This window comes from Xenopus laevis, chromosome 2L, assembly GCF_017654675.1.
Source record: "Xenopus laevis strain J_2021 chromosome 2L, Xenopus_laevis_v10.1, whole genome shotgun sequence".
Lineage (NCBI taxonomy): Eukaryota > Metazoa > Chordata > Amphibia > Anura > Pipidae > Xenopus > Xenopus laevis.
The window spans coordinates 12,098,374-12,121,196 of record NC_054373.1 but is presented as its reverse complement, the minus strand read 5'-3'; the positions used below and the strand labels follow the sequence as shown (position 1 = coordinate 12,121,196).

The following is a 22,823-nucleotide window of genomic DNA, read 5'->3' as shown; positions in this document are numbered from 1 at the left end:
TTATAGACCAGGGGACCAGGGACAGGCCACCCTCCTGCTCTTGGTGTTGCTACAGGGAGTTCTATCATTGGGCCCAGGTAAAGCCACTGAGAAGCACTAAGCAATGTCCTTGTTGCCCTTTCTATTGGCAATTAGCTGTGACTGCTCTTCACTATAGGAATATCTATAAGAGCCTCAATGCAGGTGGTCAGAGAGCCTATCAGAGGATGCTGGGAGTTGTAGTCAAGTAACAAGGTGGGGAGGAGGGTCTGATAATCCCACAATGCATTTAGGGGCGATACTCTGCACAGGAACAACTGTAGATCACTCACACGCTCTCCTGGTTGCCGGTGGGTACGAGGCTCCCAGGCTGGAAAGCAAAACCAAAGCAAGAAGTTCTTCTGACAGACTTCATCCGGCACATTACCCCGAGGCTGTCACATGGCGACGTTCAACCAATCCCTGGAGCTGTATGTAAGAAGTTTGAAATACAGAGGAAGCGTGTGACGTGACGTCTGATTGGTCCTTTTCGGGAAAGCTCAGGGAACTCGTTGTCTATTGGCTGAGCCGTCCCTGCCCACTTCTGTAGGGATCTCTGTGCAGTGTCTGTTATAGAGGAGAAGGGAGAGGATGTTGAGCTGTGGAAGTGCCGCACAAGGCTTGCTGCTCTTGTTTTTGCGACAGTTCGAATCGACACACGACAAGAGAACTGGTCGCACTGCAGCGTTTTAAATAAATATAGTCTGAGGGGGAATTCCAGTGACATAATGAAATAATATCATTCTAAGCAACTTTCCACTGGTTTTGATGTTGTTTATAAATGTAATGGCTCTTGAAAGCAGAGTCTGCCCCTTTCTGGTTCTGAAACAATGTAGTAGAAATCAGTTTTCTTCCAAGGCTTTTTATTCCCTTCAGCTGGAACTGAAAGCGCTGGGAGGGAAGCCGTAAACACTGGGGGCTCCCCATTTGTAAGAGCTGACTGGCACCCCATTTTCTTTGTCCATATATTGCAATATATTTAAGCTGGCCAACTTGTTTAAAGGCTAAGCAGGGGCGCTCCGCCAATGAGGCACGTTGAGCAACTCACCTTAGGCGGCAGCGCCAGGGGAGCGGCCAAAAGCCCTTTAAGAGCCGAATTTCCGTTTTAAAAACCGGAAATTCGGCTTTACTAGTGCGAGAGATCGATATTGCGATCTCCGCACTAGCGTTGCTGCCTCCACCCCGGAAAGATGGGCGGGGGGGGGGGCAGCAGTATGTGGACACTGTGATGTGTGTAAACTAAAAAGACACTTGTTTCACTAAGGGAAGTGCTGGCCCAGGAATGCTTTATTCCAAACTTTGATTATATGATTAAGAATTGGCCGTGCACCCCTGAGATTGCTTGATTGGAGTGCGGATACCAAAGATAAAAACATTCCTTCCTGACTCCAAAATGGCAATGGGACTACTCCCTGGATCAACTTGTACTATGAGCTATCTCCCATATCCCTGTATTCCCTCACTTGCTAAACACCATCCAACCCCTTCTTATACCTATCTAATGTATCAGCCTGTACCACTGATTCAGGGAGACAATTCCACATCTTCACAGCTCTCACTGTAAGGGGAGAGACAGACGAGAAGATTCGGGGAGATTAGTTGGCTGGCGATAAATCGCCTCTTCTTCGGGCGACTAATCTCCCCAAACTGCCTCCCCGCCGACTAGAATCGAAATCACCAGTGGGCGGGCCCCCGGAGAGCTTCATTTTCCAAAGTCACCTGAAGTTGACTCACGAGGAAACTACAGAAGACTTTGGAAAACGAAGCGCTCCGAGTGCAATCCAGAAGCAATGGGAAGGGGAAAACATTTTTACTTCCTTGTTTTGTGACAAAAAGTCATGCAAGTTCCCTCCCCATCTCTAATTTGCATATGCAAATTAGGATTCGGCCTGGCAGAAGCATTTAGCAGAACCCAAATCCTGCTGAAAATGGCCGAATCCCGAACCGAATCCTGGATTCGGTGCATCCCTACTTTTTACCCCAGACTGCTGTTGAAAAAACAAAAAGACAGGCCTGAGGTACTATCTAAGTAAGTAACGCTCCACCATATTTACGCAATATGGAAGCATTGTTTCCGCTCATCACGCTCGCAGCGTATTCTCTGCAATGTAAAATCGTCTGGCCCTAGCCTAAGCTGCAGTCTCAGTTCTCCCAAGAGATTTGCTTATCTTAAATAGTTACAATTGTATCTTTGCTTATCTTAAATAGTTACAATTGTATCTTTGCTTATCTTAAATAGTTGAAACTGCATCTAAGTGCAGGATCAGAGCATTCTGGGCTCTCTGCCTCTTATTTATTTACATTTTAGAATATTTGTATCTGTTTCGGTAAATAATGCAGGAGATCAAAGAGAAATGCGTGACATTTCAGTACAAGTCGGAGACTGAACTGTCAAAATTGGTAATATCCTGTGAAAAACGGGACAGTTGGGAGGTATGTAGAACTGATCAATGAAGTGTTAGGCCAGCTTATGTATAGCATAGAACGATTTTTGCTATGGTATGGGATCCATTATCCAGAAACTCGTTGTCCAGAAAGCTCTGAATTAAGGGAAGGCCATCTTCCATAGACTCCATTTAATCCAAATAATTCTGATTTTTAAAAAATATTTCCTTTTAATCTGTAAAAAAGAAACAGTACCTTGTACTTGATCCAAACTCAGGTATACAATAATCAATGCTTACTGAAGGCAAAACAATCCTATTAGGTTTAATTAATTTTTAAATAATTTTTGAGTAGCCTTAAGATGTTTACAGAAAGATCCTTTATCTGGAAATCCACAGGCATTCTGGATAACAGATCCCATAACTGTATTATGTTTCGCAAGAAAATAAGTGTCAATAAACTATAGGGAATGATTGGCTTTGTTGTAAGCAGGGGACGTAGAATGGCTTTCCTTGTTTTTTTATGAAGCCCCATGAGAAAAGATCAATTATTATTATTAATATTATTATTAATAACGTGTTTTTAGAGCGCCAACATTTAATGGAGATACTGGGATCAGAAGGCAGGAGCCACATTAATGCCACAAAATCCAGTGACCTCTGGAAGCACAAACTCCCTGTAACTACAAGGTATGTACATTCATTTTCCTTTACCCCATTCCAAAGTCCTGGGCTACAGAATTCAGAGATTATGGGAGGGGCAGAAAGATAGACTCCATATTGTCTGCTGGTTGCTGAAGACACATTTCTACACGTATATAATGTACAGAGCCATAATGAGCTTACTCTTCATCCAGGCAATGACAGAACTGAATCTCATCAGCACTGTCTGTTTATCAACCTTTTCACGAGTTATTCTAGAGACCCCAGGCCTCAGTCCCACTTGTCAGAATCCTTATCTCCTCATAGAGAATTCTGTCTAGATAATGAGCTCAATCCTCACCCGCCCCCCCCAGCACTGATACTATTGCTTAATCAGTCTGTCAGTATTGCCCCCAGTCTCCTAGCCCACAAGCAGATATGAAACATTATGCCAGTTTATGTGGCCAGAAATAAAATACAGAAATGCGAAGAATCTGGAATAATTTAGAAATAGACACAGTAAAATTTCATACAAAATTCCCCTTTCCAGTTTATGTTTTTCTTAAGATATCTTTATCATTTACAGTAGGGGGTACATTATCCCTTATAATACATGAGTGATACTCAGAGTTCCCTGTATAACTCAGCCTGCATATAATACATGAGTGATACTCAGAGTTCCCTGTATAACTCAGCCTAACTCAGCCTGCAGCCTTGTGCCTTTATATAGTCACAGAACAACCCCTCAGTGACTTCTAATATCCTTATCATTTACAGTAGGGGGTACATTATCCCTTATAATACATGAGTGATACTCAGAGTTCCCTGTATAACTCAGCCTGCAGCATTGTGCCTTTATATGGTCACAGAACCCGTCAGTGACTTCTAATATCCTTATCATTTACAGTAGGGGGTACATCATCCCTTATAATACATGAGTGATACTCAGAGTTCCCTGTATAACTCGGCCAGCAGCCTTGTGCCTTTATATGGTCACAGAACCCCTTAGTGACTTCTAATATCCTTATCATTTACAGTAGGGGGTACATTATCCCTTATAATACATGAGTGATACTCTAGAGTTCCCTGTATAACTCAGCCTGCAGCCTTGTGCCTTTATATGGTCACAGAACAACCCCTCAGTGACTTCTAATATCCTTATCATTTACAGTAGGGGGTACATTATCCCTTATAATACACGAGTGATACTCAGAGTTCTCTGTATAACTGTATATATGGTCACAGAACCCATCAGTGACTAAGCCCAAAAGCTAGAAAGAAATAATAAGGAACAATGGTTACTGGCCCCTTATTGCTTTCGTTGCAGGCACTCATAAACCTTGTTGACTCAACACAAATGCCTTTGGCTAATGTTTGACTTCTCCTTGTTCCTAATCATATCAGCAGCATTGCAATCTGTTGTTGCCTTTTTTGTATCCCTTCCATCCTTAAGGGCTAGTCCACACGAGGAGATTCGGGGAGATTAGTCGCCTGGCGACTAATCACCTCGTCTTATGCGCGACTATCTCCCCGAACTGCCTCTGCGTTTTTCCCCATAGGCTGCAACGCAAAGTCGCCTGCGCTAATGCACACGCGGCGATGCGTTTTCAATAGTCGCCCAAAGTTGCCTCAGTGAGGCAACTTCGGCCAATTATAGAAAACGCATCGCCGCCGCGATTTACTTTTTTAAAAGTAAATCGCGATTTACTTTTTTAAAACGTTGGCGACAAATCGTCCAGTGTGTCCCTACCCTTAAAGCTGATACACACATACAATCATAGAGGTTCATTGATGATATTTTCCGGCAGGGAAAGTGCAAAGTTGCCAGTCGGAACAAGCCCAAGCGTGCAGTAGGAATCCACACTAATCCATAAGCACCAGTAGTAGTGGGATATAAAAGCACAGTTGTGTGTCAGTGTTAGAATGCACCTTATGGCTTTTTTTCCCCTCAAATATCCGGAGTCTGTGCAATTTAAAGGAGATTATTTAGGGACAAACAGAAGGGGTTGCAGTTTCTCCGGAGCAGTGTCCTTTCCCAGATAAGTGTGTGATGCAGATAACAGGATACGCAGGATACTACACAACAGCAGGAGAGGAAACGGACATTACCCCCCAACCCCTTATTAGTGTTTATGGCAAAACAGCACATCCAGCCTTGATGTTTTGGGATCTTGGGAAAGTTCTGTGGGTGGCAGGAAGCCCTTCAGGCCTGCAGGTTATTAAAGCATTATGGGTGCGGCTGTCCCCAGGGATAATTGCTTTGATATAATTAATATTTAGGGCATTGGCACATACAAGCAATACTTATTAAAGGGCAAGCCAACCCCAAAATAAAAGTGTGACTAATACAAGCAAACATGATTCTAAACAACTTTCCAATATACTTTAATTAAAATTTTCAGTGCTATTAAAGTTATTTGTAAAAACAATTGATATTGAAAGCAGAATTTGCTTACTTAAAACTTTCTTCCGGTCAGCCGCAGGGGAGCGCAGGAGTAGACGCACTCAATTATTATGGAGGGGGCTGTACTCGCACAGACGCATGCAAGCGCCAAACGCCGGTGGGACGCAGCATGTTGCATTTCACCTGCGTTCGGCGCATACATGCGTCTGTGTGAGTATAGCCCTCTTTACAATAATTGAGTGCATTTACTCCTGCGCTCCCCTGCGGCTGAACAGGGGAGAGCAGGAAAAAACGCCAGTGTGTAAGAGCCCTAAACAATGTTGCAAAAGTCTTAGTTCCCCAGCAGTAAAGACAGGTCTGTTTATCAGCTGCCTTGTCTTACATTGTATCAGCAGTCTCAACCACCAGTGCAGAGAATACACCAGGAAAATGTTGCAATGACGCTGGAATTGTGGAAATAAACACTGAATTGTGGTCAAGAGAACATGACAAATTGTGCCAGAAATTGCACTTTGCACACTGCGCTAAATGAGCCATCCTTTTATTCATGTTAATTAGTTAAAATAGGTCACATTTGTTGCACTTTTTTAACAATCAATTTTAGCGAGGGTTTTATGGCTCTTACACATGCTTGACAATAATTGAGTGCGTCTACTCTTGCGCTCCCCCTGCGGCTGAGAGGAAGAAAGCGCAACATAAGGGAGCGAAGAATGGACATGGTATTATATACACTGGGCCACAGGACTGCTCTTAGATAACAAAAGAGAAAAGATTCAAGGGGTAAAAGGGAAAATATAAATAAAGTAAAAAACATTTGCAAACACATATTTAGATAACATTGTCCATGCGTATAAGTTTTAAGTAATCATCATTAAATATTATATTAAAGGGATGGTTCACATTGAAGTTAACTTTTAGTATGTTATAGGACGTCCAATTTTCAACAACTTTTGAATTGGTCTTCATTATTTACTTTTTACATTTTTTTAATTGTTTCCCTACTTCTTTTGACCCTTCCATCTAAAAAACAAATAGCTCTTTAAAACTACACATTTAAGGGCCGATTCACTAACTTCGAGTGAAGGATTCAAAGTTAAAAAACTTTGAATTTCGAAGGTTTTTTTGGGCTACTTCGACCTTCGACTACGACTTCGAATCGAAGGATTCGAACAAAAAATCGTTTGACTATTCGACCATTCGATAGTCGAAGTACTGTCTCTTTAAAAAATACTTCAACCCCCTAGTTGGCCATCTAAAAGCTACCGAACTCAATGTTAGCCTATGGGGAAGGTCCCCATAGGCTTGGCTAACTTTTTTTGATCGAAGGATATTCCTTCGATCGTTGGATTAAAATCCTTCGAATCGTTCGATTCGAAGGATTTTATCGTTGGATTCGAAGAATTTTATCGTTCGATCGAAGGAATTATCCTTCAATCGTTCGATCGAAGGAATTATCCTTCGATCGTTCGATCGAACTATCTGCGCTAAATCCTTCGACTTCGATATTCGAAGTCGAAGGATTTCAATTCCTAGTCGAATATCGAGGGTTAATTAACCCTCGATATTCGACCCTTAGTGAATCGGCCCCCTATTGTTATTACTACTTTTCTTTTTATTCAGCTCCTCTTCTATTCAAATTCCAGTCTCTTATTCATATCAGTGAATGGTTGCTAGGCTAATTTGGACTCTAGCAACCAGATTGCTGAAATTACAAACTAGAGAGCCGCTGAATAAAAAGCTAAATAACTCAAAAACCACAAATAATAAAAAATGAAAAATGATTCCAAATAGTCTTAGAATATCCCTCTCTACATCATACTAAAAGTTAACTCAATGGTGAACAACCTTTTAATAATATTAATAATTAAGAGTTGGCTGAACGCCAATTACAGCCTGTTTTTCTTTTTGTACACTCTGGTTGGCTTGGCAAATAAATCTATTATATTTGCATAGGCACTAATGAAACTGCCAGTTGTACATCCTATTAAACGGGATATCTCTGCTTTTGTTGTACTGTGACATTCATGCAGGTACAGCTGCACTCCAAGCTCCCATATATAACTAAGAACCAATTCACATTATGAAAAATGCACCATAAATAATGTTTGTTTGGTTGTCCCAATCTAATGTCCTTTATATACATTGTTCCCCTTAACAATTAGGCTCAGAAAAGCAGGTTCTTCTTCAATAATGTCATCTGGAAAGAACACACAGCGCTACAGCTGTCATCCAATGGGAGATTGAAGCTGTTCAGGAAAGTTATTGTGTGTTAATATTGGCTTTGTAGCTCAGTCTGGAACAATGGGGACTGTATTTGTAATGTTTTCTGCCCGTTTTCTTAGGGCAGAGACACATGCGAAGTTTCGGGGAGATTTTGTTGCCCGGCAACAAATCGCATCTTCTTCGGGCAACTAATCTCCCTGAAATGACTTCCCGAAGTCACCCGGAGTTTCCTTGCGAGGCAACTTCGGACATCTTCGGAAAATGAAGTGCTCCGAGTGCCAACCCGCCGGAGATTTAGATTCTAGCTGGCGGGAAGGCGGTTTGGGGAGATTAGTCGACCGAAGAAGAGGCGATTTGTCGCTGGGCGACTAAATCTCCTAGAATCTTTGCGTGTGTCTCTGCCCTTACACTTAGCTGCAGCTAATTTTTTTTTATCTGTAACCTTGTTATGAGCTAAGGGGGCCCAGCCTGAAGGCTAGTTAGGGGGAGATTTTGGGTGAGTGTTTATTTGTACCCTGGGTACCCCTGGAACTATAGCAGGGTGACTGTTACCCCAATGTTTCTATATATCTGTAACCTTGTTATGAGCTAAGGGGGCCCTGCCTGAAGGCTAGTTAGGGGGAGATTTTGGGTGAGTGTTTATTTGTACCCTGGGTACCCCTGGAACTATAGCAGGGTGACTGTTACCCCAATGTTTCTATATATCTGTAACCTTGTTATGAGCTAAGGGGGCCCAGCCTGAAGGCCAGTTAGGGGGAGATTTTGGGTGAGTGCTAATTTGTGCCCTGGGTACCCCTGGAACTATAGCAGGGTGACTGTTACCCCAATGTTTCTATATATCTGTAACCTTGTTATGAACTAAGGGGGCCCAGTCTGAAGGCCAGTTAGGGGGAGATTGGGGGTAAGTGCTTATTTGTGCCCTGGGTACCCATGGAACTATAGCAGGGTGACTGTTACCCCAATGTTTCTATATATCTGTAACCTTGTTATGAGCTAAGGGGACCCAGTCTGAAGGTCAGTTAGGGGGAGATTGGGGGTAAGTGCTTATTTGTGCCCTGGGTACCCCTGGAACTATAGCAGGGTGACTGTTACCCCAATGTTTCTATATATCTGTAACCTTGTTATGAGCTAAGGGGATCCAGCCTGAAGGCCAGTTAGGGTGAGATTTGGGGTGAGTGCTTATTTGTGCCCTGGGTGCCCCTGGAACTATAGCAGGGTGACACCCCATTGTTTCTATATATCTGTTGTGAGCTAAGGGAGCCTTTCTGACTCAAAAGTCCAAAACCTCTGTTTGTGCGCAACAAAGCAAAATGTATGTAAATTCATTTTATATAAGTTATTAGGCACATGGATTTTATGTGGCAGCACATGCATATCAAAATATACTGGAAGCAGTTCAGAGAATTTGTTATTTAATAGATGAATGACGTTATCCTCATTTATCTGAAAAAAACTGAGGGTGTATCACTCAGAAAGCAATATCATATTGCACCTGAGTGTGCTGTGCCAAACTGTCAGCCTTCTGCCTGGTCTGGACTGTAACTCCCAGAAGCCTCAGGCAGCCAATGAAATAAAAGATGTATAATAACACAATAAATGGAAGAGAGTGGCAGGTGTGTGTCCTGGCATGAGAGAGTCACAGACAGAAGGACAATGAGGAGAAGCAGAGGGGTAGATATAGTTCCTAGTGGCAGCTCAGGGGCTGACAGTTTGCTACATGAATGGGTTGCACTTGCAGAGGCCACAGCACAAGCCTTATTGAGTGATTTTACTCAATAAGAATAAGAACTTTGACTAAAAAAAAAACTTCAACATTTTAGCACCCAATGGATGGATAGAGAAGGCAGGATTAGGGTTGCCACCTGGCCGGTATTTTACCAGCCTGGCCAGTAAAAATGATGGTTGATCCCAATGCTATTAATAGGAAAAAAAGATAATCGGGGTGCAACAATGAGGTAGCAGTCAGGCCTTATTTTGCACCGGTGCCCATAGATTGTGTATGGATAATTAATTCTTATTGTTACATTTTTTTTTTTCGAATTAACTCGAATGAACTTGCAACTCGAATGGTTTTTGTATTTAAGAAAACACTCGAATGGAAAAAAACTTGATTCAGTTGTCAAGTTCTAACACCCGAAAACTAGATTTAATCAAGTTTTCGGCTAAAAAGTAATTTGAATCGCTCAAATTAAGATTTTTTGAAATTAAGAATTGATTGAGTTTTGGGCAAAACTCTCGAACATCTTACAAGTAGTTCAAGGGACCACTGCCTTTGACTCCTACATGATCCCTATAGGTTTTAGATGGTCTATTTATGGATTTGAGTTATTTCCAGGGTCGGATATAATAAATCTCGAAAAAAAAAAATTCAAACTCGATCCTTAGGGCAGAGTCACACACTCAGATTCGGGGAGATTAGTCGCCCAACGACAAATCTCCTCTTCTTCAGGACGACTAATCTCCCCGAACTGCCTCCTGCCAGCTAGAATGTAAATCGCCAGTGGGATGGCAATCGGTGCGCTTCGTTTTCCGAAGAGTCACCCGAAGTTGTCTCACAAGGAAACTTTGGACGACTTCGCAAAACGAAGCGATCCGAGTGCAATCCCACCGGCTATTTAGATTCGAGCCGGCGGAGGGTAGTTTGGGGAGATCAGTCGCCCCGAAGATGCAATTTATCGCCGGGCTACTAAATCTCCCCGAATCTGCACGTGTGTCTCTGCCCTTAACAAATCTGCCCCTGATGACTTATCTTTCTATTTAGGCCTCTCTTATTCCTCCTCCAGTCTCTCATTCAACCCGCTGCCCATACAAGCAGACTCTGTGGAGCCTCGGCTGGATGAAGAGCTACATTGGTTCCAGAGTCAGGCAAGAGCAGTGCAAAGAATACAAAGGGACAGATGCGTCAATTACACCTACAAATGACAGGGACATCTCTATTGAATGTATAAGGTAAAGGTTACTTTTAATTGTATTTCATTGCAAAATGTCATTGTTTGGGTGAGTTTCCCCTTTAATATTGAGATATGACAACTACCTGTTATGTGACTATATTTAGGGATCAGAGATGTTGGTTTCCATGTTACAGACGTGTGTATGTTCAGGAGAGAATGATACACTTCCCTGCTCTCCAGTATAAGGGGCCTGACATGGATAGGGTTCCCTACCCCTCCCCCAGGAGGCCTCTTAGGCTTTAGAGGCGTGGCCTTTTCATCTGACCCCTCCCTTTACCTGGAGCCTTGTTTGCACATTGCAGAGAGTCCCTGAGATAAAGGTGCCGACTCCTAAATGAACTGGCAGTAGCTACTCAGCAGCCGCAGCTTCAGGGTCTGTCTGTCCCAAACTCACCGCACAATGGACTCGTCCCAGTATATGCTAAAGGCAACACTAACCCAAATGTGTCTCTGCTCCAGAGGAGGCGGAAATGTTAATTCAGAGCATCCTGAGCAGCAGGACAGGTAAGTCTATTGTTTACAAGTAATTTAGCAGTAGGGCAATGCAATCAAAAGAGAACTGAAAGCTGACCTATTACTGGACTGCAACTCCCATCATCCTCTGTTAGACAGTCTCCCGCTGGTGATTCAAGTTATAGAGTCAGGACTATGGTTGTGTCTGTCTCTGTGCAGATAAAATGCAGGAGGAACTTTAAAGATGACAGCTGGATGTTGCCTTTAATCCAATGACCCTACAACTGAAGAATAAATGCATGGAAGTGACTAGTACAGAACCTTGTTCACAAGAGCTTGCAGTTCAGAGGGTGCAGCTATGATTCGCTCTATCATACAGTGTATTAATAAATACAGAAGAACCCGTATTTTAAGTTTTTTAGTGGACCAGAATAAAATGGTGTAACATCCAGGAAAATGTAAAATCAGGGAAATGTATTTATGGTTTTTTTTATTTGTATTGCGCTCCTTGAGGGCAAAACACTGTGCAGCAGAACTATAAATTAGTAGAACAAACAGGGGGTCATTGCAATAATAAATATAAATAAGTACCAAAATCCAATACAAATACATATAAAGTATAGTTACAATACAGATTAAGTGCTCAGTGTCAAGGAGATAAAAGGATGAAGGTGCCTGGACTTATGTCTATTGTACAGCGCTGTGGAATAGGTTAGTGCTTTATAAATACATTTTAATATTAGTTCAGGTACTGTGTGCCCAGCAGATACTGTAATTCTCTGTAGCACAATGACATCATAATGATGTAAGACATTGCATCATCATGCTAAGGGGTCTCCAGTGTGATGAATAGAAGATGGAGGTTTAATTTTCCACAAGGGACAAGATTGTGCCCCCTTATACTTTTGGGGGGGAAGAATTTGTGTGCAGCTTAGTTTCTGCCCCTATCCCTGTTGCCTTCTGTATATTGGAGCACAAATGAACTACAACCGGTTCTGGGAGTTACAGTGCAAAAAAAAGTGCAAACATTGGACATTTTTGTGTTAATTCTGGGGGCCGAATGCAAAGAAAAGATCATCCCTGAGCTTTACCCCTTTGTAATCCAGTTGCAATCTCCCCATGTGACAATAAGTACAGTGATTTAGGCTCAGGATTAAGCGAATCCCACTCGTTTGTGCACAAGCGTCGGGGTGTGACGGGGAAAGGGCACAACTCAGAATTCACTTATAGAAACAACAGTTAATATTTAACTTCTTTACAAGCCGCGCAGAACTGCGTTTCAGGGAAATATTGACTTACTGGGACGTGTGCATGTAATGAATCCCATGTTCTTATGGGTTAAACTGAGGCTGGGGGACATTGTGTTTCAAGGGTTGTGTCGGGTTTTTGTTGATACACTGATTTTCCCTTTGAAGACACAGAGCAGTTATTCTAACCTGTGGGTTGGGCCCCCTTCCATTAAGCTCTCCATGATGCCTTTAAAGGGATACTGTCATGGGAAAACATGTTTTTTTTCAACACACATCAGTTAATAGTGCTGCTCCAGCAGAATTCTGCACTGAAATCCAATTCTCAAAAGAGCAAACAGATTTTTTTATATTCCATTTTGAAATCTGACATGGGGCTAGACATATTGTCAGTTTCCCAGCTGCCCCAGTCATGTGACTTGTGCCCGCACTTTAGGATGGAACTACTTTCTGGCAGGCTGTTATTTCTCCTACTTAATGTAACTGTATCAGTCTCAGTGGGACCTGGATTTTACTATTGAGTGTTGCTTTTAGATCTACCAGGGAGCTGTTATCTTGTGTTAGGGAGCTGTTATCTGGGTACCTTCCCATTGTTCTGTTGTTAGGCTGCTGGTGGGGGGAAAGGGAGGGGGTGATATCACTCCAACTTGCAATACAGCAGTAAAGAGAGACTGAAGTTTATCAGAATCTAAGTCACATGACTGGGGGCAGCTGGGAAACTGACAATATGTCTAGCCCCATGTCGGATTTCAAAATTGAATATAAAAATGTGTTTGCTCTTTTGAAAGATGGATTTCAGTGCAGAATTCTGCTGGAACAGCCCTATTAACTGATGCATTTTGAAAAAAACATGTTTTCCCATGACAGTATCCCTTTAAGGGTCAGGGCACATGCTCAGATTCGGGGAGATTAATCGCCAGGTGACAAATCTTCTCTTCTTCAGGGCGACTAATCTCCCCAAACTGACTCCCACCGGCTAGACTGTGAATCACTGGCGGGATGACACTCGGAGCACTTCATGCCTCACGAGGAAACTTTGGGGTGACTACGGATTTGTTGCCGGGCGATTAATCTCCCAGAATCTGAGCGTGTTCCCTGGCCCTAAAACAGCGAAATTTCCTTCTGCAATAGATAATGTTAATTAAAAGGGTTGTTCACCTTCCAAACACTTTTTCAGTTAAGTTGTTTTCAGATTGTTCTACAGAAATAAAGACTTTTTTCAGTTGATTTCCATCTTTTATTTTTTTTTTACTGTTTTTCCAACTGTAAAGTTGAATGTCCGTGTCTCTGGTGTTTGAGTCTGGCAGCTCAGTAATTCAGGTGCAGATTCTGAACTGTTACAATTTTATAACATTTAGTTGATCCATTTCTCAGCAGCATCTCTTGGAGTATCAGCAACTATTGTATCAATTCTAACAGCTGCCTGTAATGAAACCCAGAGATTCTGCTCAGCAGGGACAAAGATAAGAAATGGATCAACTAAATGTATTAATTCAGAACAGTTTACAGGGTTGGCGACTCCCTCCCCTCCTAGAATTAGATTTACACTTCAATACTAGAAAAACAGTGACACGTAGAAAATAGAAAGTAATTGGAAAAAGTCTTTATTTCTGGGGAACTGAACTGAAAAAAGTGTTGGAAGGTGAACAACCCCTTTAAAAGGAGATAAATCATTTTACATTGGATCTTGGGTCCAGACATGTCCCATTTAAAGAAGGTTAAAAAATTGTAATTTACTGCGTTCAGCTCCAGGTGCAAGGTGCAACAACTGAGTGCAAAACTGTATGTAATAAAATACTATTCACAAAGATACTTGTGTCAATTCACACTACTCTATACTTTTAGCAATTAAAAACTGCAATTAACCCCTGCCTTAAAGGGTGGTTCACTTAACTTTTAGTATGTTATAGAATGGCCAGTTCTAAGAAACTTTTCAATTGGTCTTCATTATTTATATTTTATAGTATTTGCCTTTTTCTTCTACCTTCTGACTTTGATTTAACTTTTAGTTTGATGTAGAGAGTGATGTTTTGAGACAATTTGCAATTGGTTTTCATTATTTATTATTTGTATTATTTGTGTTATTTAGCTTTTTATTCAGCAGCTCTCCGGTTTGCATTTTCAGCAATCGGTTGGTCCAAATTCCCCTAGCAACCGTGCACTGATTTGAATAAGAGACTGGAATATGAATAGGAGAGGAAGAAGAATAGAAAGATGAGGAATATCAAGAAACAATAGCAATACATTTGTAGACTTACAGAGCATTTGTTTTAGATGGGGTCAGTGACCCCCAATGTAAAGCTAGAAAGAGTCAGAAGAAGAAGGCAAATGTTTAAAAATCCATCAATCATAAATGATGAAGACCAATTGAATTGTTTCTTAGAATTGGCCATTATATAACATACTACAAGTGAACCACTCCTTTAAGATGTGACACTCAGGAGAGATGGAAACAATGAGGCAAATTGTTGATAAAAGGGTAAGAATAAAACTGCAGTATTAATATTTCCCTATATAACTAGACTGGTGGTGCCATAAGAGAACATTCCCAGTAAGCAATGGGCTGCCTTATACTGTAGTTATAACGTGTGTAATTCTATCCAGAGGGGGGCAAATGATCAGTCTCTGATGTGTGTCATCCCATGGCTGGAGCTGTTGAGAGGCTGATGAGACAGATACAGACAGATAAAGACTGAAAGTGATGATACATAGAATGATACATAGGAGACACAGCCGTGCCCTTACTCACTCTCTACACCTTCATCTTTTCAGCAGCCTCGCTTTATGGAGACCTTGGCTGCTCAGAGCTGAAGACAGGGAGCTGGATGTGCAGCAGAGGAGGGTAAGTTCCACATGGGTGCTGACAGCCAAATAGACACCTGTCTGAAGGGCTATTTATGCACCAGAAGCAGCAACTTACAGTGATTATAGATTACAATAGGGTTTATATATAGGCCATCAGGGGGGGACAGGGGGAGAGTTGTAGGGGCCCCCGAGGGTAAGGGGGCCCGACCACGCCACACTTACTTGATTAGCTGGGCCCCCCATCTTTCTAAGAGCTACTGACTTCGGGAAGGCACGGAAGTTTAAGGGGCCCTGGCCACCAATTTTCTTATAATGGGGGGGTCCTGGCCACCAATTTTGGCCACCAATTTTTTTTTCTCATGTGGGGTCCTAGCCACCAATATTTTTTTAATGGGGGGCCCTGGACACATATGTTTTTTTATGGGGGGCCCTGACCACCAATATCTTTTTATTTTTTATTAACATGTGGGAACCCTAGCCACCAATATTTTTTTTGGTTTTTTACTGTGTGGTGGGGAGGGCAGACCTGTAGGTGGGGCTTGTGGTGGGCGCAGCCCAGGGGGCCCAGGAAATTTTGTTGTATGGGGCCCTGTGATTTCTGATGGCAGTCCTATATATACAGTATATATATATATATATATATATATATAGTGAATTAAGTACCACTTGTTGTAAAATATGAGGATATTAGAAGTAACCTTGGAGTTCCATGACCATATAAAAACACGAGGCCAAAGGCTGAGTATTTTTATACAGGTCATGGAACTCCGAGATAACTTCTAATATCCTTATATTTTACAGCAAGGGATACTTTATTTATTATAATACACAAGTTTCAGTGAGTCATGTGAGTCAGAAATGACATCACTAAGCTCCGATTATAACGAATGACATCACTAAGCACCGTTTATAAGGATATCATCTACAGGATATTCATGGCTCTTGTGTATTATATATATATATATATATATATATATATATATATATATATATATATATATATATATATATATATATATATATATATATATAAAATTCAATACTTTGGAATTCTGATGTATGGTGCATCTTCAGGAAGGCAAAGGGTGCACTGTGCAGTGTCTGATGTTGGCTGGAGCAATCATGTAGTCATTTTAAAGGGTTGTTGGTTCAACTCTAATTTAACTTGTAGTGTCTTAAAAGATGGCTATTTCTAATGAACTTTTCAATTGGTCTTCATTTTTTTATAATTTTATAATTATTTGACTTTTTCTTCTGACTCTTTCCAGCTTTCAAATGGGGGTCATTGACCCCATCTTAAAAAACAAATGCTCTGTAAGGCTACACATGTGCTGATATTGCGACTTTTTATTACTCATCTTTCTATTCAGGCCTCTCTTGTTCATATTCCAGTCTCTTATTCATGTCAGTGCATGGTTTCTAGGATCATTTGGACCCTAGCAACCAGACTGCTGAAATTGCAAACTGGAGAGCAGCTGAATAAAAAGCTAAAATAACCCAAAAACATGAGGCAAGGTGGGCAAAAAGCCACCTCTTGTAACTTTAAGAGCCAAACTGCCAGGTTTTAACCAGGAATTTGGCTGCGCTAGTGCAGAGAACGTCATTGTGCTCAATGCACTAGCAATCTGCCCCCCTTTGACCTGCTCCATCGCTGATTTTTAAGTGCGGAGAAGCCCCAGAATCGGCGCTGCCCATGGGTGTCCATAGAAGCGGGCAAGAGGGGGCACCCTGACTTCTACAGCTAGTTCCAAGAAATTGTTTGTGAATTTAATTCCCAACAATACAAAATGTTTTTTAAAACCACCGCAAGGCAAGCCTTAGTTATTTTGTTACATTGTCACAAATAGGTTCATCATCAGTGGGATGCTACCCTGATATTACAGGTACAGGACCTGTTATCCAGAATGCTTGGGGTTTTCCAGATAACGAATCTTTTCATAATTTGGCTCTTCATACCCTAAGCCTACTAGCAAATCATATAAACATTAAATAAACCCAATAGGCTGGTTTTGCTTCCAATAAGGATTAATTATATCTTAGTTGGGATCAAGTACAAGCTCCTATTTTATTATTACACAGAAAAAGGATCTTTTTTTTAAAAAAAAAAAAGTCTATGGGAGATTGCCTTCCCGTAATTTAGAGCTTTCTGGATAACAGGTTTCCCAATAACAGATCCCATACCTGTATCTTACTTGTTTCCCTTTGGAAAATTTTCTGCGGACACCCATGGCGCTGCCCAAAAACTATGAAAACCAATTGCAATTGCACCATACTAACAGTTAACTCAAAGGTGATCAACTCCTTTAAATAGAAGACCATCATAATATCATTATTTTGTGGTTATTGTAGATTAAAGACACACATCCAGTTCAGCCGTTCTGCGTTTTTTTGTCTCTAAACAGGGTCACTGTATTTTCAGAAGGGGTTTCAGTCTCTAGGCACTTTCTCCTCTTGCTAAAAATCACACTTGACCCTTTCTTAAAGTTATCTAATGTATCTACAGGGAGAGAATTCACTGGAAAAGATCATTTCTGGCACTTAAAGGGATACTGTCATGGAAAAACTAAATTTTCAAAATGAATCAGTTAATAGTGCTGCTCCAGCAGAATTCTGCACTGAAATCCATTTCTCAAAAGAGCAAACAGATTTTTTTATATTTAATTTTGAAATCTGACATGGGGCTAGACATATTGTCAATTTACCAGCTGCCCCAAGTCATGTGACTTGTGCTCTGATAAACTTCAGTCACTCTTTACTGCTGTACTGCAAGTTGGAGTGATACCACCCCCCTCCTTTTCCCCCCCAGCAGCCAAACAAAAGAACAATGGGAAGGTAACCAGATAACAGCTTCCTAACACAAGATAACAGCTGCCTGGTAGATCTAAGAACAACACTCAATAGTAAAAACCCATGTCTCACCGAGACACATTCAGTTACATTGAGAAGGAAAAACAGCAGCCTGCCAGAAAGCATTTCTCTCCTAAAGTGCAGGCACAAGTCACATGACCAGGGGCAGCTGGGAAATTGACAATATGTCTAGCCCCATGTCAGATTTCAAAATTGAATATAAAAAAATTTGTTCTTTTGTGAAATGGATTTCAGTGCAGAATTCTGCTGGAGCAGCACTATTAACTGATGTGTTTTGAAAAAAACATGTTTTCTGATGACAGGATCCCTTTAAATATGAAACCTACTCTCTTCTAATGTCAATAGGTGCCTTCAAGTGCTCCGTTGTTTTCTGTTTTTATGCCCCTGCCATCTTAAAGAAGTACTGCATCTTAAAAATATCTTTCAGGGATATTTGAATTCATCTCAGCAGCCTTGCAGCTGGTCCTTATTTGTTTTTTACATTTGTTTTGGCCACTGTTGGATTGTTTCAGTGATTTTATTTAGGCGGAGAAAACAGTCTGGCTGTTGCCGTTCATACGTGAACCTCTGTGCCCACGGATTTGCCTTCGCCCCTTGATACTGAAATAATATTCTTTTTAATTTGCTTGTTGCTGATTGATCTGAACGTATTTTGTTTTTCAGTCGGGGGAAGACAATGGGGATCCCAGAAACACTGGTCCCAAGGGAGCGCTGGGATTTCAGCACCCCGTACGGTAAGTGGAATTAATTACCAACCGTCATAGAGATGAACTTTCATTTAAAGCTCATTAAAGGGGTGGTTTACCTTGTAGCAGGTATGGGATCTGTTATCCGGAAATCCATTATCCAGAAAGCTCTGAATACCAGAAAGGCCATCTCCCATAGACTCAATTTTGTCCAAATCAAAAAAATTTAAAAATGATTTCCTTTTTTTTCTGTGTAATAATAAAACAGTCGCTTGTACTTGATCCCAACCAAGAAATAATTAATCCTTATTGGAAGCAAAACCAGCCTATTGGGTTTATTTAATGTTTATATGATTTTCTAGTAGACTTAAGGTATGAAGACCCAAATTATGGAAAGATCCGTTATCTGGAAAACCCCAGGTCCCGAGCATTCTGGATAACAGGTCCCATGCCTGTAATAATAAAACAGTCGCTTGTACTTGATCCCAACTAAGATATAATTAATCCTTATTGGAAGCAAAACCAGCCTATTGGGTTTATTTCATGTTTATGTGATTTTCTAGTAGACTTAAGGTACGAAGATCCAAATTATTGGAAGATCCATTATCTGGAAAGCCCCAGGTCCCGAGCATTCTGGATAACAGGTCCCCATACCTGTATCTCTAATACCTCTAACACAGGTATGGGATTCGTTATCCAGAAACCCGCTATCCAAAAAGCTCAGAATTAGGAAAAGTCCATCTCCTATAGACTCCATTTATCCAAATAATCCAGTTTTTTAAAAAAAGTATTTCCTTTTTCTGTGTAATAATAAAACAGTAGCTTGTACTTGATCCCAACTAAGTTATAATTAATCCTTATTGGAGGCAAAACCAGCCTATTGGGTTTATTTAATGTAGACTTAAGGTATGAAGATCCAAATTACAGAAAGATCTGTTATCCAGAAAATCCCAGGCATTCTGGATAACAGGTTCCATACCTATATGTTATAAAATGGCTTAATCTAAGCATCTTTTTAATTGGTCTTCATTATTTATTGTTTTATAGTTTTTTTTTATTTATTTGCCTTATTCTTCTGACACTTTTCCAGCTTTCACTGACCCCGTCTAAAAAACAAATGCTCTGTAAGGCTACAAATGTATTGTTATTGCTACTTATCTTTCTATTCAGGCCTCTCCTATTCATATTCCAATCTCTTTTTCAAATCAATGCATGGTTGCTAGGGGGATTTGTACACTAGCAACCAGACTGCTGAAACTGCAAACTGGAGAGCTGCTGAATAAAAAGCTAAATAACTCAAAAAGCACAATTAATAAAAAATGCAAATTATCTCAGAATATCACTCTCTACATCATACTAAAAGATTATTTAAAGGTGAACAGCCCTGTGGCTTTAAAGTTATTTGTTCATGTAATTGCTACGGGCAGCAGTATCTATCTGGATGTTAATATTTTTTCCACTGCTGGTTCTGACTCCTAAAACAATGTAGCAGCCAGCCAGACCTGGAGGAGAACTGACTTCTCTTTCAAGAGTCTTATGTCCGGACCTGCAGCCTTCATATCTACAATATATATTGTTACAGTAATGACTTTGGAATATATTCAGCTTGTATTTTAGATTAATGGAGCTTTCATTCATTGGGCTGACAGTGTTTCTAATACACTTCTATTGTATCGTGCAGGTTGTACATGCCCAAGTCTAAAACCAGCGAATATCTACAACACATGGGCAGGAAAGTCTTAGCCAGTTTCCCAGTCCAAGCCACCATTCATTTCTACAACGATGACTCGGACTCTGAAGAGGAAGACGAGGAGATGGAATTCTATAACTACTACCAGAACTGTGCGGCCAATGGTGTGAATAGTTCAAGGGGAAGTAACGACGATTATTCCATTCAAGGTGGTCCCAAGAGGAATATCAGCAGCCACACGGGAAGCGCTTAGCATGACTTTCCATTGACTTTGACTTTCCATTTCCAGACAGTTTTGCCTTTGTCTATGGCCCTTTGGCTGAAAACAGCAGATAACACACTGTAGATAAAAACTGTTTTGTTGTTACTTGCCCTTTAAGTTAAAGGGACAATAATGCAAGGGTGTGTGTTAATATCCATCTATCATAGACTGTTGTATATACAGAACGGCTTCACCCAATTTCTTTGCCCCAAACAATCACGCCCCCCCCTCGGAACTCCAGCATTGGCCTTGGGCTGAACCCCATCAAAGCTACTCATTCATATGGAATACGTACATTTAGGATCTTATCAAAATCCGACTTTTTCTGATAATTTTATTTAAAAAAGTCTGAGCAAACGAATTGACCTTATGTATTACAAAAGCACGATTTAATCGGATCGTGGGAAAACAATGAAATCGAGTGAAAATACGAATCGTACGTTTTTTTCAGATTTTTCCCCAAAAGTCTGAATTTTTCGGATTTTTGCCCAAAAAGTCAGAAATAGTTGGATTTTTGGAATAATTCCAGCTCAGACCACAGAAACCTCCAAATAGAATAGGGAGCTCTCCCATTGACTTATATACGACCTCGGCAGGTCTGAGATGCTGGATTTTCGGATTCAGACTTTTTCCATACTCGGGGTACAATAAATCTCGAAAAAATTAGAGTTTTTGACATTCAGACTTTAATAAATAATCTCCTTAAACTTGCACATCTGTAATATGTTGTAAATATATTGTAAATATGTTTTGTATAATATCTCTGAATGTAAATGATTTATACTGTCAGGCAATAAAATTATTGCACAAGATCAACAAGTACCTTCTGCTTTATGTAAGTCCTTAAAAGAACAAGACTTGCCACAGACATGCACTCTATTGGATATTATAAAGGTGCCGACTTCCCAGCTGATCATCCGCTCTAAACAAAAGAATCATTTTCCCAATCAATATCTCCACCACCTTCAGTGACATAAAGTGTTTGAACTTGGCCAAAATTATTTTTCAAGTGGTGGTGGTTCACCTTAAAATTAACTTTTAGTATGTTATAGAATGGCTGATTCTAAGCAACTTTTTGATTGGTCTATTGGTATAGAGGAGTGACGTATATAGGAGTGACATATACGGGAGTGATGTATAGGGGAGTGACATTTAGGGGAGTGACAAATAGGGAAGTGACTTATAAGGGAGTGACGTATAGGGGAGTGACATAGAGGAGTGATGTACAGAGGAGTGACGTATAGGGGAGTGACACATAGGGGATAGACGTATAGAGGAGTGACGTATAGAGGAGTGACGTATAGAGGAGGAGTGACGTATAGAGGAGTGACGTGTGCAGGAGGAGTGACGTATAGGGGAGTGCCGTATAAGGGAGTGACGTATAGAGCAGTGACGTACAGAGGAGTGACATATAGGGGAGAGACGTATAGGGGAGAGACGTATAGAGGAGTGACATATAGAGGAGTGACGTGTGGAGGAGGAGTGACGTATAGAGGAGGAGTGACATATAGAGGAGTGACGTATAGAAGAGTGACATATAAAGGAGGAGTGATGTATAGAGTAGTGATGTATAGAGAAGGAGTGACGTATAGAGGAGTGACGTATAAAGGAGGAGTGACGTATAGAGGAGGAGTGACATATAGAGGAGTGACGTATAAAGGAGGAGTGATGTATAGAGTAGTGATGTATAGAGGAGGATCGAAGTATAGAGGAGTGACGTATAAAGGAGGAGTGACGTATAGAGGAGGAGTGATGTATAGAGTAGTGATGTATAGAGGAGGATCGAAGTATAGAGGAGTGACGTATAAAGGAGGAGTGACGTATAGAGGAGGAGTGATGTATAGAGGAGGAGTGACATCTAGAGGAGTGACGTATAAAGGAGGAGTGATGTATAGAGTAGTGATGTATAGAGGAGGAGTGACATATAGAGGAGTGATGTATAGAGGAGGAGTGATGTATAGAGGAGGAGTGATGTATAGAGGAGGAGTGACGTATAGAGGAGGAGTGACATATAGAGGAGTGACATATAGAGGAGTGACGTATAAAGGAGGAGTGATGTATAGAGGAGTGACGTATAAAGGAGGAGTGACGTATAGAGGAGTGACATATAGAGGAGTGACGTATAAAGGAGGAGTGATGTATAGAGGAGTGACGTATAAAGGAGGAGTGACGTATAGAGGAGGAGTGATG

At 41.0% G+C, this 22,823-nt stretch overlaps 2 protein-coding genes across 5 annotated transcripts in view; one reads left to right on the top strand and one right to left on the bottom strand.

The window, feature by feature from the left end:
* The window catches only part of hlcs.L (holocarboxylase synthetase (biotin-(proprionyl-CoA-carboxylase (ATP-hydrolysing)) ligase) L homeolog), a 125,437-nt gene extending 125,001 nt beyond the window's left edge, over positions 1–436 (bottom strand). The window contains exon 1 of one of the 2 annotated variants that reach the window (XM_018245902.2): positions 312–436. The gene's annotated coding sequence lies outside the window, so the exon portion shown is untranslated. The remainder of the gene's footprint in view (positions 1–311) is intronic. The other variant, XM_041581548.1, reaches the window with a different exon arrangement.
* ripply3.L (ripply transcriptional repressor 3 L homeolog) lies at positions 330–21,449 on the top strand. Of its 3 annotated transcripts, XM_041581550.1 has the most exons (6): positions 330–453; positions 2,990–3,092; positions 10,455–10,620; positions 15,098–15,164; positions 18,659–18,729; positions 20,363–21,449. In XM_041581550.1, exons 3-6 carry the CDS (start codon positions 10,508–10,510, stop codon positions 20,622–20,624), a joined length of 513 nt encoding a protein of 170 aa, XP_041437484.1. In that variant the 5' UTR covers positions 330–453; positions 2,990–3,092; positions 10,455–10,507; the 3' UTR covers positions 20,625–21,449. The 3 variants fall into 3 exon arrangements, with proteins under 3 accessions (XP_041437484.1, XP_018101397.1, XP_018101398.1); XM_018245908.2 differs by lacking the exons at positions 330–453; positions 2,990–3,092 and adding an exon at positions 10,925–11,126 and having other exon boundaries at positions 10,502–10,620; positions 15,095–15,164; XM_018245909.2 differs by lacking the exons at positions 330–453; positions 2,990–3,092; positions 10,455–10,620 and adding an exon at positions 10,906–11,126.
* The last annotated feature ends 1,374 nt before the right edge of the window (positions 21,450–22,823 follow it).

Coding starts and splice junctions, on each gene's coding strand:
- ripply3.L (XM_041581550.1), top strand. CDS start 10,508: ATGAAGAGCTACATTGGTTCCAGAGTCAGGCAAGAGCAGTGCAAAGAA. Junction 10,621..15,097: donor ATCTCTATTGAATGTATAAG/GTAAAGGTTACT, acceptor TCTTTTCAGCAG/CCTCGCTTTATGGAGACCTT. Junction 15,165..18,658: donor TGGATGTGCAGCAGAGGAGG/GTAAGTTCCACA, acceptor TTTGTTTTTCAG/TCGGGGGAAGACAATGGGGA.